Below are 17,792 nucleotides of genomic sequence, written 5' to 3'. Positions count from 1 at the left end.
CGGCCACCGCGAAACTACATCAGTGATTACCAGATTTGCATCTGTTATGGTCTGTGTATTTATGGACATGCAGGACTTCCTATTTTTGAATAATTCAACGACATCACGACCTAGCAAGTGCATTGATAGCAACTGATAACTTATCTATATGTATAAAAATGAAACCCGGTTTCCGTTGTCACGACATAACATGAAAACGGCTTGACCGATTTGGCTGAAAATTAGAGGGGAAGTAACTTTGACCCGGGAGAAGGTTTTAGGCGGGCGAAAGCTAGTATCTTGTAAAATTTTTTTTTTTGATTTTTGATTTTGATTTTGATTCACTATCCATCGCTAGAAACGATCCGAAATATGTTTTTATTCTGTCATGATAATGATAGGGGTCGTTTAAGCAGGCATCAATCGGGCCCCCAAGTTTTAGTGAAATTTTAAGGTTAAAACGGACACCTAAGCTTTGGTGAAAATGAAATTTTCATTAAGTGTTCCGTAAATGCTCCCTAAATTTAGGTGTTTGTTCGTGAAAACGGGCATTAGAGAACAGGGGCCCGATTCTCCTAATTTTACTTAAGCGACATACGATTCACGTTCGACTCGATTCGACTGAGATTCGATCCCGACTCGATTACGATTGAAGCGTATGTGGCATTCCGCTATTTTTTCTTTGAAATAAACGTTTTTATCCTTTTCTGTCATTCAATAATGAATCATTTTGTCTGCAAATGATTTACGATTGCAAAATGATTGTACAGTAGTACATATATATCGATGTACAGCAAACTATCGTATAGACCAAATATCACCAAAATAGCAGACCAATCGCACACCAATCAAATGTCAATCGAATACGATTGGTCTTTTATTAGTAGCAGAATGCCCGATATGGTTAAAACTGCTATTGCGGTTATATTGCGATTCGATTTCTATTCGATTTTGACATTATTAACTTAGGAGAATTGGGCCCCAGTAGAAAATTGTCTCGCGTGGATCCGCGCACCGGCATTCAAGGGGATCGTCATTTGCCCGTAATATGAACGACAAAGATAAAACCACATATTCTACAGTAAATATTTATTGTGAATTATAACATACAATCTAATATTTATAAATTCTATTCAAAACATAGGTACTTTGTACATAATACTAGAATAGTAAATAACTCTTAACATAGTAAAATATATCTTTACATCATTTACAAAACAAAAAACACAACGAAAATAAATATTACTCTCCACAATTTTGCTTTAAAAGGTAAGTTTGAAACTAGCGATTGGTAAAACAGCAAGAGCCCACTGATTGTATTTAGAACACTCGAAACTTGTGTAATTTTCAGTAGTTTTTGCTCACGGTATTTTTGATTGGGATATTTATTTTGTCATTTGCCAGATAATTCTGTTCTGCAAGCCGATCACTTGAGTAAGTTTCGTGTATTCGAATAAGAAATCCTAGCTCAGAAGGTCATGATTTTTATGCCCACAAAAGCTGTAAACCTTCAGTTTAACTGCTTTTCCAATTGCTAGTCAACCTTCGAATGTGCATAAAATATTACCTACTCTAATATTTTGTGATGATATAGACATTGGTCCATATACCGTAAAAACATACAAACATCCGAATTGAGAACCTCCTTTTTGAGAAGTCGGTAAAAAGATCTTCCATTCATCCAATAGAATTCACATTTCACAAAAAGCGGGCCTTAATTTTCATTGAAAATTGCCATAATTTATAATATGATTACAATAATAAAAATCACATCTCAAGCTTCTATAAATAAAGCTTTATCAAAATATAACATTCGTATAATAAATAGGAAAATACACAATATTTAAAAATAAACTGGTTTGGTATAAAAGTTTAGACCTTGCGTCTTTGATAATTTTCTGCAATGGTATGTAAACAGAGGTTTCTTTTTGTTCTTCTATAGAAACAGCCTAACCATGCCGAAACCACTACAGACGGTCTCGCGTGTGACTGAATCCTAAAACAGCTGAGCTAAACTGTGATATTTTAGACAACGCGTTTACTTAGACTGACACAATACCTACACATTGACAAAGGTGCTCTATCCTACAAACTTGATCTATTGACCTGAAGGCCCCTAAAACTTTTCAAAATTATTGTATAACATTTATAAGAATATTACTACCAAAATACACTGTGATAACATCTATTTTGCACATAAGTATTATCTGTTGATAAATTCTTGCAGGGTCCTCAGGAAATATGAAAGCTTGATGTTGAACACCTTGTAATGATTGAAATATTTTCTCTATTTCATCGCACAAAGGACAACATTATATTCGATATGTTTATTAATTTATGCTAATGCAACACCGACATAACATTTTAATTCACTATTACAGATTCTACACCAAACATACAGTTTATAGACATATTAAATCTGATATCAGGTCATTTTAGGAGGAAGGGCGTTTCGAATCATCTTTAACATACATACATACAGCAGAAAATAAACTTAAGCAATCCTGTACTATTATATACCAGACATTTCTTCTGCACAGAAGAATACACCTACAACGAAATTCCAGAACGCCCCAACTCCCAAAACCTTCAGACAAAAACCGGCCTTATTGCAAGGGCATAAGGCTCACACGGTCTCCTCTTTCAAGGAGTCCCCGCGGATCAGCTAGAGCTTCCTGTGCGGGGAGTCGGGCTGCGCCGGGGTGAGCGACAGGCGGCGGATGTTGGGCTTGTCGTACTCCTCCATGGACATGGCGCGAGACATGCGCCGCTCCACCCCGGGCGGGGGCAGGGACGTCAGCAGGCCCTGGCCTTGGCAGAACAGTAGGAGGGACTGTGCTATCTTGGCTGGCTGGAACACATCAAAATGGAATATGAGTGTATATGGTAAGGCAAGATTTAGGTACACTTGGGAATTTTAAAGGAATCACAACAAAAATTGTTGGTTCTTTATTAGGGTTTGCCAAAAACAACTGATGAAAAAAAAAATACATGGAAGTAACCTACTTCAGGAGGACATCAAAATCTATGAAAAAAGTCTACAGAACCCTCTGTAATCTTTCCTATTACTTAAAACTTATTGGAATTCTATTTTATTTACTAGGAAGAAATTAAAAGATGCCGCTGTTTCGTATTCATATTTTATTTTCCACAACTTTTGTACATAAAATAAATACTTCTCGAATATAGGTCGGATATGCTAATTACAAATTATTTTCAGTATCGCTATTCTCGATTTTGACATGTTTAATTGAAGGCGTTCGCAGTAAAGGAAGCGACTACCCAACAGAGCAGAACGAGGTCACGCAACTTGCTATTAATGCTGCTAACATACCAATATTTCATTACAAGTCAATGGAAATTATACTCAACATCCGATATGAAAATTACACTGAATAACTTAAAATTCTATTAACCATTAACATTTAAGAACTGGGTTCCAATTTATGTATGAAATGATGTATGACACAATTACGAACTAAAGCACTGATTCAGCTCATCGTCACTTAACTTCACAAGTCGGACTGATTCCTCCCAGACCCTTGTGGCTAGTTTCTCATCATACACAAGTTCACCGGCTCGAACACGTGAACAGTTCTTGAAGTATTCCCCCTTGAATTGACCAGCACGATTACTGGTAGCGGCATACAATGCAGTCTGTGCTCCTTCCCAGGGATGCTTAAATAAAATCAGGAATATAAAGGATACAAAACTAGCCCAAGCAATCCGGGAACTATTGTAAATCTTCGTCCCCACTGCTCCAGGATCAACAACGTTCACTATAACATTTGGACTTTTCATTCTTTTTGCAAGTTCTCGGGTAAAAAGCGCCAAACATAATTTACTATTCCCATATATCCTGATCTTAGCCCAGTGACCAGTCTTGTTCCAATTTTCGAAATCAATTTTGCCAAACTTGTGCAATACAGATGATGTGTTTACAATCCTACTCGGTTCAGACGGGGTTCCCGTTTTCTTGAGAAGCGGTAGGAGTAACATGGTCAGCAGAAATGTGCCGAAGTAGTTCACTTGCATGATGAAATTCATTCCATCTTTGGTAAGGAAGTCTCCCGGGACGCCAACACCGGCGTTGTTCATCAAAATGTCTAATCTGTCTTCTGTTTTTAATATATCTGCAACGAAGTTCCTTATAGATTGTAAGGAGGAGAGATCTAATAGTTTGAAGACTACATTGTGGTTGCCAGAGCTTTTAATGATAAGCTTTTTGCCGTGCAAGCCTTCATCTTCATACGGGCACGCGACGATGACCCGCGCGCCGCGGTGCGCGAAGTCTGCCGCGATCTCCAGCCCCATGCCCGCCGTGCCGCCCGTCACTAACACTGTTTTTCCATCGTACCTCTTCTTCGATTTACACACAAGGTTAGTATTCTTTTGGTAAAGTCCTACCACCATTCCACCGATGATAATAATTTCGACGATCAATAAGATCACTGACATCTTGCCCTGTTACTGTAGCACTGTTTTTAGTTAGACATATTTCAAACTGCACTAAACTTTGAATTTTACGCGGAGTAAGGTTTTGTTGATAAACTCGTTCTACGTAGTAGCGTAAAGGGTCTCGTTGAGTCAATGAACGCGGTTTTACTTTTACTTTGGTGTAACAGCGGACGAGTGATTGCGTTGTGACGGTTGCACAGGTGGGGCTATTAGATTCGCATGCGTCGGCGCCGCTTGACGAAGATCGACGTATATTACGTAACACAAAAATAACTTTGACTTACTGGTATAAATGGTAAAATAATCAGTTGGTTTTCAACCGTAACATGTCATAGTACGAGAAACGTTTTCCAATATGAAAAGAACATTAGGAATCGATCCATATTATAATTTACTGGCGCTGATAAAAATGAATTTTCTCAAGAAACTAGCAGAAAAGTGCACTTACAGTCTCAGCAAGCACATCTCCAGCTCTGTCCACCTTGAGTATGGTGACCCTCTCCTTATCCAACTCCTTGTACATCTTCTCGATGACGGTGGAGTAGGGACTCAGCATGCCCGTGATCAGCAGAATGTCAGGCTGGCAGCCACGGAGGACCAGGTCCTTGCGACTGGAATGTGGAGTTCATATATTTAAGGCTGATGGTAAATATCTACATGTACACGAGTAGAATGAATATGAATTTTATCTACAACTTTCATAATTTTAGTCCTGATGCAAATGCAGGTTAGGCAAAAAGTGTCAGTAAAATCCTTCAACTCAGAACAATTAAAAGAGATTTGAACCTTTTACAATACACAGTATAAGGTAAATAAAAGCCAAACATTAATTTGAATACTCTCTTTGGCAAAAGTCATGAGTAATTCATATTTCATGAGTCATTTTCTCAATGTTTGAATCTTGAGTCATACAGACTCTAACTGATACAGCCCTGACTGACAATAACCAACAGACAGATAATTACGAAGCTATAACTATAACAACTGAGACCCACTCACTTGATGAACGCCCTGACGTACTGCTTGATATTATGCGTGTTGAGGTTACCGCGCAGGCGCGAGCGGTACTCCGTCAACATGCGGTCGCGCTCACCCGCCTCGCAGGAGTCACTTGATATTTGCTGGAAACGTGTAGAAGATTCTAGATTAGTGACTTGGATGAAGAGGATTTGAATGGAGATTGAGGAGATGGAATGTAGCAGTTGTCTTAGGAGATGAGATGTTACATAAGAACTTTCAAAAGGACGTGAAGATCATGATTAAAGTAACTGATTGTTTTAAAATATTGAAGAGTACTGAAAGTGATTACTCAGTCATAAAGAAACCATGAAGAAGACATTCTGAAGATACATAACTATAGGTCTTTGCTATCAAATTGCCATGAAAGGGTGTAACAATACTTCATATTTGACCTATAAAACAGCATTCAACCTATTCAAACCCATATCTTTAATATTGTCAAGCCACTGGAAGTGGGTTTAAATATAGCCATAAAATTGTGCCGTAGCCACGTTAACGACTGCAATATTGCGAAGCTTATGGTGGATTGCGATATGACGGGACGTAAGTACTTCAGCTGAGCTATTGACTTGCGATAAGTACTTTAGGATTATGTTTCTTGCAAAGATTTCATATTTTCTCTTTAAGATTGAAATATAGCCTTAACAGTTTATATATACTTTCAAACAAGACAACTGTTACATTCAATCAATTTTCAACGTAGATAATGTTTTGAAACGTCAACTGAACTTGGTAATCTAAGATAGAATTAATCAAAATAACCAAAAAAGAGCAGCAAAATGCAATAGTTGAAACAAAACGAATGATATCTACAAATGCAAAAGTCAGGAGTTCAATACACAAGCTGTCTAAAAGCTAGAATAATAATTATTTCTAAGTAGGAGTTAGTAGGTTAGTTAGATGAAAGGAAGTCGCTTCTACAGGACGCTACTTTGTGGATTTATTTTGAGCAAATGAAGTATTTTAACTTAGTTGCATTTCGTCTTTGTCATACTCACTGGAAAGCATCTGGTTATCAAACAAATCTACATAAACAGATGGGGTGTTACTATTTTCAGAACTAAAATTAAAAAACAGTCTAGAAGTAGATATAGACAACGAATTAAATAATGAAAAACAAATGTAAAATTCCATGCAGTCAAACGAAGCACAAAAAGTAATCTAAGAAACTACACATTCATTTCTGAAAACAGCAGATCGCACCATTACCTTTCAAATACCCAGAGTTAGTAATATTAGTAACAAAGAGAAATGAAGGTATACCTGATAGCTATAATCAAGCTGTTCTGGTTCAAAACTCACGTGGCCAAACTTGTGGTAAATAAGGAAATCCTCTTCAGACTGAGAAATGTCGGCTCCGCGCCATCTTGAAAACCTGCTCCTAAATGCATCAGCTACGGACGATGTTGATGCTGTGCAGTTCACCAGGATGAGTCCTAGGAGTCGCCTAGGATGGGCCAGGCCGCATCTGGCCAGGACATTGGCTCCGGCGCCTTCACCTAAGCCAACAGCGTAACGGACATGGAGAAAGTCTAAGACTGTTATCAGGTCCTCGCCTAGGGTTTGGAGTGAAGGGAATTGGTACCTGGAAATACAATCTTGATTTAAATTACCAACTATTAAATTATTATCAAGAAAAAAATCCCTACACATACAAAAAAAAACTCTTGAAACATTACCTTGAAAGACAGCAATAAAACATTGTAAAGGATTCTACCGACTTCAGACTTTCATTTGAATTTCAAAATACTTGCACTAGAACACTTGAGAGTCGTTTTAAACGGGCCTTTTGACTTGCTAAACCTTTTATTGTAAGCTGTATTTTCATTTCGTTTAAGTGAGAGATTAAATAGTCGACTATTTACTTTCCCTGTTCGATTCGTCTAATATTATTTTATGGGAAAGGACGGCGGCGACCTACACGCCAGGTAAATGTTCAGAACATTTTTATTTTCTCTTCACTAGAACTCCCATGTCCTTCATGCATTTCATTTTGTAAAATGACTTCTTCCTTGTTTTTCATCATAGAGACCTAGAAGTAAACCTGCAAGATATAAGAAATAAGACACTGGGTTCTACTCACGAGTCAGGCAAATCTGGTGACCCTTCCTCATGCCCTGGTACATCCACATGGATGAAACACGAACGTTCCTTGATCTCCGACATCGCTGGGCTGTTCACGAAGTCAACCATTGTCGAGTCTGCAATATTACAAAAAACCTTTTGTTTTGGTAGCTTACTCCATACAGCGTGATTGTTAAGATCTTATAATTTTGTAGAGAAACGAGCACGACTAAGTTTCACGAATTTATTGTGAGTCACAGTAACTGGTAGGCCATTATTTCTCTCTTTTATTGGTAGTACACAGTAATATGTTGAATACGATTGTAAATAACGCTAAATGGCGCAAAATTGCCATAAAGTAAGTTTCTTAATGTACGGGGATGAGACCGTTCCAATTTAGTCAGTTTAAAAAGAAGGTATTCTAACGCAAGTTTATTAAAAATAGATTACAATTTCGAAGCAGTTTTCTTAAAATCTTTAATATCTTATCCATTTTGACTAACTGCTCCAGCATACCAAAGGTTAATCCAACATGAAAGGGATATTCTCCTCTATATTTTCCGTTATGCATTAACTTTACATTATGTACATTGGCACTATCCATAACTCAATTTGTTTACGATCCATCATCGTTGCTAATCCATCTATCGGTATTAAAACGTGTTGAAACGCCGTCTGTATGTACAATAGTGCATTTGCAATTAGCCTCGCTATTAGGCCAACTCCCAGTTATAAGCCAGCATTGAACACTGTTATTGGCAATCATTCAAACAATGCTCAAAGAAGTGAAATAAGCTTTATGGAAACAATAAAATGAAAATCCTTCACTGAATTTGAGGATAAAAAAGCCACTGACGATAAAAAAGATACTTCTTTCATTACAACAGACATTAAAACCTTAATCTAAGAAAAACATGTTTTTGTGAAAGTGGCTATCATTAAAGAACTCAGCAATCACCTTTTAGAAGACAAGATAATAGACGCAATGAAAAATGGTACTTTCAGAATCTACTTACGGTTGGTCCCAAGATCGTGCACTGTCAGGAAAACGCATCGTTTATCCTGTTGACTTAGGTCGCCCTGAAAAATATGGAGAACAATTTAGTTTTTGTAAAAGATGAGCACGTGAGGAAACAAACAATGGTTTAGCACGAGGGTCACAAGGAAGAAGTTGTTCAATCCAGCATAACACATACAACAATTCATTATTTTTGGGTATGTTCTATACTTCATTTTAGCGGTTATAGCAACTGCTAAAAAAATTATCTACAGGACATCATCCGGTGTTCTAATATGTTTCATATCGCAAGGTCTCATCTTGATGCATATAACGTCTCCCAAAATCCATCATTTGAATTTTTCAATGATAGGTCATGTTATGCAATTGATCAGAGCTGGATAAAATAAATGCAAAATCAACCAAAGTACTCTCTAGTAGACAGTGGAACTGACATGGCCTAGTTAACTCCCTCGTACTTGTCACAGCTTTAAACCCTTGCATTTGCAAACTGGACGTCAGAAACCAAAGCTGACTAGATTAAACCCTCAAGCAGTTAATCCGCTTTGCGAAGTGGAACAATAGAATCCTGGCTCTTAGCTTGACTGGATAAGATGGCAAATTAATACTGAAATATTGGCTTATACATTTTGCTTATTAATTATGAGTCTAAGAACCGAATTCCTTAAAAGTAAGAGTTCGATTCCAGGTAGGGCAAGTACAATGCAACTTTTCTATGTTATATTATGTACTTTCTAAGTATATCTTGGACACCGATGGCTGATTCAAGGTGAAAGAAAACATCTCGAGGAAACCTGGGCTATAAAGTCTGAAATCTCAAGCCTGCATTGATCAAGCCTGATGAATCCTAATGCTCAATCCTTCTCTGTGTGAGAGGAGGCGTGTGCCCAGCATAGGGACGACGCAAAGACTGAAGATGAATTTCTAATTACTGTGGATGAACTAAATGAAATCACAACCTTTTAACATACACAAACAAACCACACTCTAGGTGAATAAAAAAATAATGGAAAGATAACTCTATGATTTTATCCGACAACGTCTATTGGTATTTGTGGGTAGGTAAATAAAACACACTCTGACTCTCACAGAAAATACGTAATGGGATGAGATGATTCTCGCTTTTTTACTACTTTTACTTTCATGCGTACAAAAGGACCAAATATTTTGGTGTAGGAAGATATTCTTGAATAAACAGCATACTAAAATTATACGAATACGCAAGGTAGAGTCTTTTCTCAGAAACATGTTTCTTGGCTACGACAAATATGAAAAAAAAATAGATGTAAATCAGGCATTGCCCTTTCTTGAGCTTTTCAGCAGACCTTACTAAAGCAAATTGAATATTTCAAATCATTATAAAAGTGGTCCTTTTGCGCATATTCTTGCGTGGTTGGCTAGGTACTCCAAAATATATTATTTTAATAAAAAAAAAAAACGATGAATTACAGAAAATGATGAACAGAAGGAAAATTAAAACCACACACTTCGTCATACCTACTTATAGTTTGTCGCTTACCTTGTTTGGTTGTGGTATTATTCCCTGGTTAGCAGAAAAAAAGAAAATATAAAAGAGAGTATAAAACATTGTGACGCCTGTAATTTTTTGTCAGCATATATGATTTATGTCATGAAAGCGGGTAAGTCATACTTGTGTGAGTAAAACATGCACATTGTCATCGTATGACTCGAGGACTTAGCCAATACAGAGAGTCGCTGAGCTTACACATACAAAGACATTGTGTATGGACATTTACACACATAAGTGTAACTTACCTGCTTTCGTGAAATAAACATCTATAGCATCCTAAACGCAGGTGGTAAATACTTTCACCAAACTATATATTGTAATTAACTAGGTAATGTATTAGGAAGTACCTATAATATCGTGGGTACATACATGAAGAACAAAATATCTATAGGTACAATATAAACAAGGCACTCCCAATGGCCTACATACAAAGTAGGAACAGTACAACGTGAACTAGAATAAACTATATAAGCATAGCATTATATGTTTGTTTTATGTAGGTAGGTACCTATTGTAGTAAAACCTCATTTTCAGCTTAATACAATGTAGGCCTCGATGCATTCTGATAACAATCTCTAGTGCTTTGGTTAGAACAATAAATTAAACTTTGTCGAAAATCTAATGCAGATGTAATAATTATAATTTACTTGCATTGCATTACGCCTCGAAATGACCAAACCCTAGAACTATATGCGTGGGCAAAATAGCAAAAGTTTTACATTATTTCTGAACTAGAAAAAGCAAAGACTTCCAGAATAAAAAACGTTTCCTTAAATATTATTATAATACCGCTTACCGCAGATGGCAGTGAACTAATTTCCTCAGATATAATTTGAGGCAAGATGGCGTCGATAAGCGTTTTCCGCCAAAAGTCAAGGGAATTGAAATGTCAAACGAGTAATCTTCAATTCATTTTCATAAATGACAAGGGAATAGACGGTCATACAGCCTGACGTGAAAGTAGGTGGGTATTTATTTTTGATTACATCATTTGAATGGGAAATGTAGGTCACAAATTTTGTCATTTATTTAATTTGTTTGCATTCAGCAAAATGCTTGGTTATATTCACCTATTCTCAAATCTTTCGTCTTCTAATTCATAGAATAAGAATAATAAGAATAATTCATATCAGAAGTAAAAACAATAAATTAATAGAAAACTTACTTGCACATGAACATGGATATCTCCGCTCCTGTCTGTGCTGACGACATATTTCTGTAACAAAAGAAACATAGATTCAACAAAGTTGTGCTAGAAACCATTCATTTAGCGATATTATCGGAGACACGGAATAAACTTCTGTTCTCTTTATAAGGGAATGTTATGACGTGTTGGCTTGATCCAGATTGCAATGTGAGAGAAGGAATGGTGGTATCTGTTCGATTAGGTAACTCGGACTTTCTGACGTACACATTGGAACTTGGATCGCTTTGGTGTATTGACGAGATTATACGAAACAGAAGTCATTCAGTTATTCTTGATAATATTTTGGTTATAAATGCAAGTTAAGCAACGTTTTTTAAAGATTTTTTTGTAGACTACGGTCAGTTCTAAGATTTCATCAAAATATTCCATCACTTGAATTTGGATTTTTCCTTCCTTCCTAAATGCCTTTGGTTCTTCAAACCAAAACAAACAACCCATATGAATGTTTCAAACCCCACACAAAAGGCTGATATTTAGTTCAAAAAGTACGTATTAAGTAATGATATTAACACAAAGTGACATAAACACAGACAACACGAACGCATTACTTAGCCACGAAGCCACCACAATAAAGCTGATTACAGAATACAGATTGAAATAATCCATTAGCAAAAGACAGTTGTAAAGCTATTAGGACTCAACAGTTTTACAGGCACCAATTTACAGTAGACTTTTATATTCGCAATCCAATTTACAAAAGCACTGTAATGAAATTTTTGGTCCTTCGGTACGTACTAGCAGGAGGTTTCGTTAAAAAGGTAAGTGTAAGGGGAACTTCTTCCTGTACCCGGATAAAATATAGCCTAAGTCACCCGAAGATAATGTACCTCTAGTTACGAAACAGCAAAAAAAAAATTAATCGGTTCAGTATTTTCGGAGCCTTTAGGATATATAAAAATTTTTTTTTTTTAAATAATTGTGTTACTTAAATGTATTTTTTATTCACGTCAAAACAAATTACCAATTTAAAGCTCACAGTTTTTTATTCGGTAGCTATTGTTTTTTCTATCCGACGTAAACACAAAATAATTGCTCCTTTCTCCCCCATTTCCTCTGTCCTTCCTCGTTTTTGCATCCTAATCAATTAGTGGTCGGTCGATATAAATTAGTCTCGGTAATCTAGCGGCACCCGCACCAATCCCATTAGTCGGAGCTGACGCATCAAACTCGGTCGGGTTTCAAGCCCATTTGCTTCGGCTGCATATCCTTCATCTAGGAAATGATCCGCTTATTTATTGTGAATAATTAATTAATTCAATAAATAAGATTGAAGAGCTAGTTTTTTTTTATTTGTATTTGTGACCATTTCGTTGTTCGTTTTCTTTGGATTAGTGTATTGTAGGCTCTTCTGCCTCATAAAAAAATGAAAATTGAAACTACTGCAACAGTTTACTAATAACTCACTTACGATAGTCACCGGAAAATAGGAGGAAATTATTCAACCATGCACCTGCTATCTACAGCAATCAGACTTCCATCACAACATCAAACATTTCCATGAAAATAACCCAAAATGGCCAATGAACGTCAACACCTTGCATTTGAGTCACTCTTAAAACCACCATAACTTGACATTTCATGGTGGCGACACACCACACGAAATGTCAACAAGAATGTCAAAGTCGGTAGATTTAAAGTTTAGTTCCGTGATTCGCCACGAACCAAGATATATTGGTGGGAGTGTAAGGAACAAAAATGCTTGGAATAGTTTGGGTCCTACGAAATCGAATGGGTTTGGAAATAGCTAATCACTTTTGGCAGATCAATATAGGAGTTATTGCTTTTGATTCTGGAACCACACATACTTCATATATCTTACGCCTGGACAGGCCCTATTTTCTATACTCCAAGTGGTTGCTTATCCACTCATGAAATCAAGGAGACAAGTAAGATGGAAATTACCATAACTTCCGCACTGTTTCAGTCAGGTCCAATGCATATTGTTAGTCTGAATATTAATGAGCTATCTTCAGGTATAAAAGCTAGGGTTTGCTGTGCATACGACACATTTGATCGTCATACATAAGACTGCGATAGCCTTTCATACTACAAACAGGATTGGTCGATCAGTCATCATGAAACTGATTTTGGCGCTCGTTGTACTTTTGGCGTGCTTTTGGCTCACAGTGGGAACCTGTGGGAGGAATTTAAGCGAAAGGGTGGCTGAGGTCTGTCGGGCATTTTATAAGCGTGATGCTGGCTGGTGGTTGTCACCCAGTGGTGCGCGCGCGCTGTCCAGTGGCCGTTACAAACGTCAACGCATCGTCGAAGAGTGCTGTGAGAAGTCTTGCACCGAAGATGAATTGATGGCGTACTGTTCGTAACCAGCATTTGTGTTAGTATTGTTTATAAAGTGATAATCGTGATTGATACCAATGTATATTAATTTAAATATAATACCTGCATAACAGAAAAAAAATGTTATATCACGCTTCTTTTTGTTAGTGTAAATAGCCTTAAATCTTCTGTAAAGGTTCAATTAAATGTATATCCTCTAAAAAACAGTTAGACGGTGTATAACTGAAATAAGTATTTTTTAGGACCCAGAGGATAAAAAATAATACGTTTTTCATATTGTTTCTATTGAAGCCTTTTCACTGTCAATCTTAATTCAAGTAATATACACCTTTGACCACTTTGTTCTGTTGAATGTACCTCTAACTTCGCTTACAAAAATGGAATATCAAAAATTCTTACACCCCTAAGGTATTAAAGGGAATCTTACATTATTCAAACCTCTATGTAGGTCTTGTAAAATAGTGCCGAATTTACTAGTCAGTCAATCATGTCATTCGGGAAGAAAGATCCGAGTATTTTCGAAAGGCATATAAGAATAAAAAAATATTTTCCAAAAGTTTACAATTTAAAATTATCATTGACCCCAAACTAGGCAAAGCCTGTATCTTGGGCGCTAATTTAAAGTGGGTTTACCAACTTAGAAAAATACAAATTTGGGTGGACATTAGTTAAAAAACTTAAATAAAATTATGAACAAAAAAGGCATTTAATCCTCACAAGAACAACAGACATTCAATAGGTAATCGAACTCAGCATGAACTCGTAATTGGCCATAAAATGCTCAGTGAGAGAGCACACACCCCTTTTATGCGACTATAAGCACCAAGTAAGTGTGATAATTTCATCTAGGCACTGATGAGTTTATCATTCTTATTCTTAGGGAAGGCTTACGGACTAATCTATTCTTCTCTGGAATGAGCTACCTCTGGAGGTCAGGATGGTAAATAGTCGACACACTTTTAAAATGAAACTGCGAAAATGATTTCGCATAATGCCCGAATAATGCCCGAGCATTATGAATAATGTCTAGCTTTATCGGGCTAAATGATTAATAACTATCTTAACTTTATTATTTATCACATTGCACGGGCATTATTATATTGCTACATGACAGTTGGGCAAATTGATAATAAAGCTATATTTTACGCGGTGATAGTTTCATTTGACTTTTATTAAGAGAAGATGTTAATTATGCCAAAAGTCGTGGTGGCCTAATGGGCAAAGAACCAACCTCTCAAGTATGAGGGTGCGGATTCGATCCCAGGTCAGGCAAATAGGTACCAATGCAACTTTTCCAAGTTTGTATGTACTTTCTAAGTATATCTTAGACACCAATTACTGTGTTTCGGATGGCACGTTAAACTGTAGGTCCCGGCTGTCATTGAACATCCTTGGCAGTCGTTACGGGTAGTCAGAAGCCAGTAAGTCTGACACCAGTCTAACCAAGGGGTATTGGGTTGCCCGGGTAACTGGGTTGAGGAGGTCAGATAGGCAGTCGCTTCTTGTAAAGCACTGGTACTCTGCTACTAGTAGCTGGTAGCTGAATCCGGTTAGACTCGAAGCCGACCCCAACATAGTTGGGAAAAAGGCTCGGAGCATGATGTTAATTATGCCAAATAATGAGTCTGATTGCGTAAACTTTAGTTTGTTTTGTTTTATAATAATAAGTCATTTCTATAAAACATAGCTGATATATTGTAAAATTTTTGTTTGTTTAATTATATCTTATTATGTTATATTTTTAATATGACTTTTCTTAAATTTGAAATCCAAAAACTAGTGGATTTTTAAGGCAGAAGTCCTTCATAATTAATCTAAATCATGAGGCTGATTATTTAAGTGGTAAAATATTTAGTTTATTTTAAGTTAAATGGCAATAAGAATAAAAAATTGATATTAAATATGTTTGTATTACTTTGCCCAAAAGGTCACGAGCAATATGTATAGTGCCCGGTCAATTTGATTATTTGAATATTTATTATCAAATTGCACTCTCATATTGGGCATTTTTCATAATGCCCGGTCATTATGTATACTGCCCAATTTATCACTTGGTCCATAACATATATACATATATTGTATATATTTATTATATTTATATATGCATAAATATATATTTTTATTCTCTTCTACTGATGCTCAAATTGTGTTGCACCTACCACTTCTATATTTTCACCACCACCCTAAGGTAGACTGGTAGGGAACGCCTAAGGCGTTAAGTCCGCCGTTGTACAATGTGCAAAAAGTATTTTAAATAAAAAAAAAACACAATATTATAGGTAACTTATTATAAAACTTAAATTGCCAATAACAAGCCTCCATAGATAATTTCAACCGCGATTTCAACCTATCGACACATACAGGTGTAATACTTATGTTATCGTACAGTGACAGTCTACAGTTATAGACTTGAGAGTGCTATAAACAGAAAATTTGGTGCTCTTGGTAGATAAGGTACTCGACATTAAAAGATTTTCTGGTGAACAATTCGAAAGAAGTGCACATATACTTCTGAAATGTATGAAAATAAAAATCAAATTACGTCTAATTAGCATAATAACATGTGTATGTGGAGGCTTGTTATTAGCAATGTTTAGTTTTAATTTGTTTACTCATAGTTTGTAATTAGTCTGTAAGCCTTCTTTAAAATTAATAAAAAAATATATTATGAAAGAAGTGAATGTGCGAGTACTCAATAATTCTCCTGGTAAGTACATACGCCGAAACGCTGCGACTCACGAAACTAGACTCCAACTTTATTGAAAAATTGGCCAGTTTGAAATGCACTAATCTTTTGCTGACTTTGGCAGGTAGATAGATAGATATACTCTTTATGTACACCAATTAAAAAAAAACAACAAGAAACTAACGTAAAGATTTTAAAGTCGGTGACACAATGGGCGGAGGTAGGTATACGGTACACTGCACATCATTGGTAACTGTCATGCACCTTAACTCAATAGTAATAAGTACGATTTTCCTATAAAACTGTTACCACTGACCTGAAGTTGACTGTACATTTATTGAACACTTCTACAAAATGACCAAAACTAAAACAGTTCGCTACCCAAAACGCAAACCCCGTTCTTGCTGCGTCGCATATTGCTCTCTGAAAATCACAAATACCTATGAAGACGTCTAGTAGACCGGTATTGAGGTTAACTGGTTAGTTATAACCGTTGGTTTAACGGCAGTAGTCCTGACATTTCATGTTTTATGACTAATGACTGCATGCGGGATAACTGAACTGGAGTAGTTTAGAAGTGAGCTAGGAAAATTATGTCGGAATTTGTGGTTTTCGATAGTTCATATGCTATTTTAGCAAACTGTGTCTTATCCTTACGAATTTATGTGGAAGTTACTCTGTCTGTCGCGCTTCCACGCCAAAACTGCTCTACAGTTGCAAATTTTGGTACATAAATTAGTCTATCTGTCTATAGAACCTGGGAAAGAACATAGGCTACTTTTTATATGGTCTGCGGAAAGTAGTTTCCTCGGGACGTGGGTGGGACCGGAAGGAATCACTAGTTTAGTTTCTGTTAATATTCAATTATCAGCGTTTTAAGAAACTCAACTCCTACTGTTGAATCCCAAAACGATTTCCCAAGAGAATTTTCAAGAATTTTTTCGAAAATCTATAAATTGTATCTCAATCGTAGCTGCAGTACAGTTGCGGTCAGCGTCGAGTAAATAAACAGCATTAGACCAACAATGCGTGTTTACTGCGCCACCGAAATAGATCGTGCGCGCGCGCAAATCAGCCACTGTTCTTATGGAGGTTATAGGTAAGGTTTGAGAGAGGTTCTAATTAACTGGGGCTATTTACGAGAAAAAAAAAAAACTATTAAATGCTTTGATATTTGAAGCTTAAATACATTAAGGTGATTCTTAATTATTATTAAAGAAAGATTCTTATAAAAAAATGGCTGGAAAGAATGTTACTTGTTTGACGCCGTCAGAAAAAAAATATGAAAGAAGAAGACATGGTGTGTAATAAGAACAAGAAGCTTATGATGACAAAAAATACTAAATTGATACAAATCAAAACCAACAAAGGTTCGATGTTACACAGCACTATAAAAATTTTGATAATTATCTCTTTCAGATAACAAAAATGAACAACTTCAGTAAATAACAAGCGATTTGAAATCAGGTTCTCACTATAAGTAGATAGGCACATAAATTCATTATTTACTGGTATCAAGCTGAAACTTTAA

The 17,792-nt window shown here is 36.3% G+C and overlaps 2 protein-coding genes across 13 annotated transcripts in view; both read right to left on the bottom strand.

Annotated features, from left to right (window-relative positions):
* Positions 1-1,053: 1,053 nt before the first annotated feature.
* Positions 1,054-17,792, bottom strand: part of LOC124630273 (uncharacterized protein ZK1073.1) — a 51,265-nt gene continuing 34,526 nt past the window's right edge. For 6 of the 12 annotated variants that reach the window (XM_047164083.1, XM_047164074.1, XM_047164078.1 and 3 more), the window contains 8 exons: positions 11,236-11,286; positions 10,059-10,082; positions 8,538-8,601; positions 7,541-7,658; positions 6,721-7,042; positions 5,437-5,558; positions 4,886-5,048; positions 1,054-2,830 (listed from right to left, as the gene is read on the bottom strand). In XM_047164083.1, coding sequence (XP_047020039.1) covers positions 2,645-2,830; positions 4,886-5,048; positions 5,437-5,558; positions 6,721-7,042; positions 7,541-7,658; positions 8,538-8,601; positions 10,059-10,082; positions 11,236-11,286 — 1,050 coding nt within the window. In that variant the 3' untranslated portion in view covers positions 1,054-2,644. The remainder of the gene's footprint in view (positions 2,831-4,885; positions 5,049-5,436; positions 5,559-6,720; positions 7,043-7,540; positions 7,659-8,537; positions 8,602-10,058; positions 10,083-11,235; positions 11,287-17,792) is intronic. The other 6 variants (XM_047164084.1, XM_047164075.1, XM_047164081.1 and 3 more) reach the window with 3 other exon arrangements.
* Positions 2,811-4,871, bottom strand: LOC124630275 (retinol dehydrogenase 13-like). The gene has a single exon (XM_047164087.1). It carries the CDS (start codon positions 4,435-4,437, stop codon positions 3,451-3,453), a length of 987 nt encoding a protein of 328 aa, XP_047020043.1. The 5' UTR covers positions 4,438-4,871; the 3' UTR covers positions 2,811-3,450.

The sequence above is a fragment of the Helicoverpa zea genome, chromosome 5 (assembly GCF_022581195.2).
Source record: "Helicoverpa zea isolate HzStark_Cry1AcR chromosome 5, ilHelZeax1.1, whole genome shotgun sequence".
Classification (NCBI taxonomy): Eukaryota; Metazoa; Arthropoda; class Insecta; order Lepidoptera; family Noctuidae; genus Helicoverpa; species Helicoverpa zea.
This window is presented reverse-complemented; position numbering and strand designations above follow the sequence as displayed.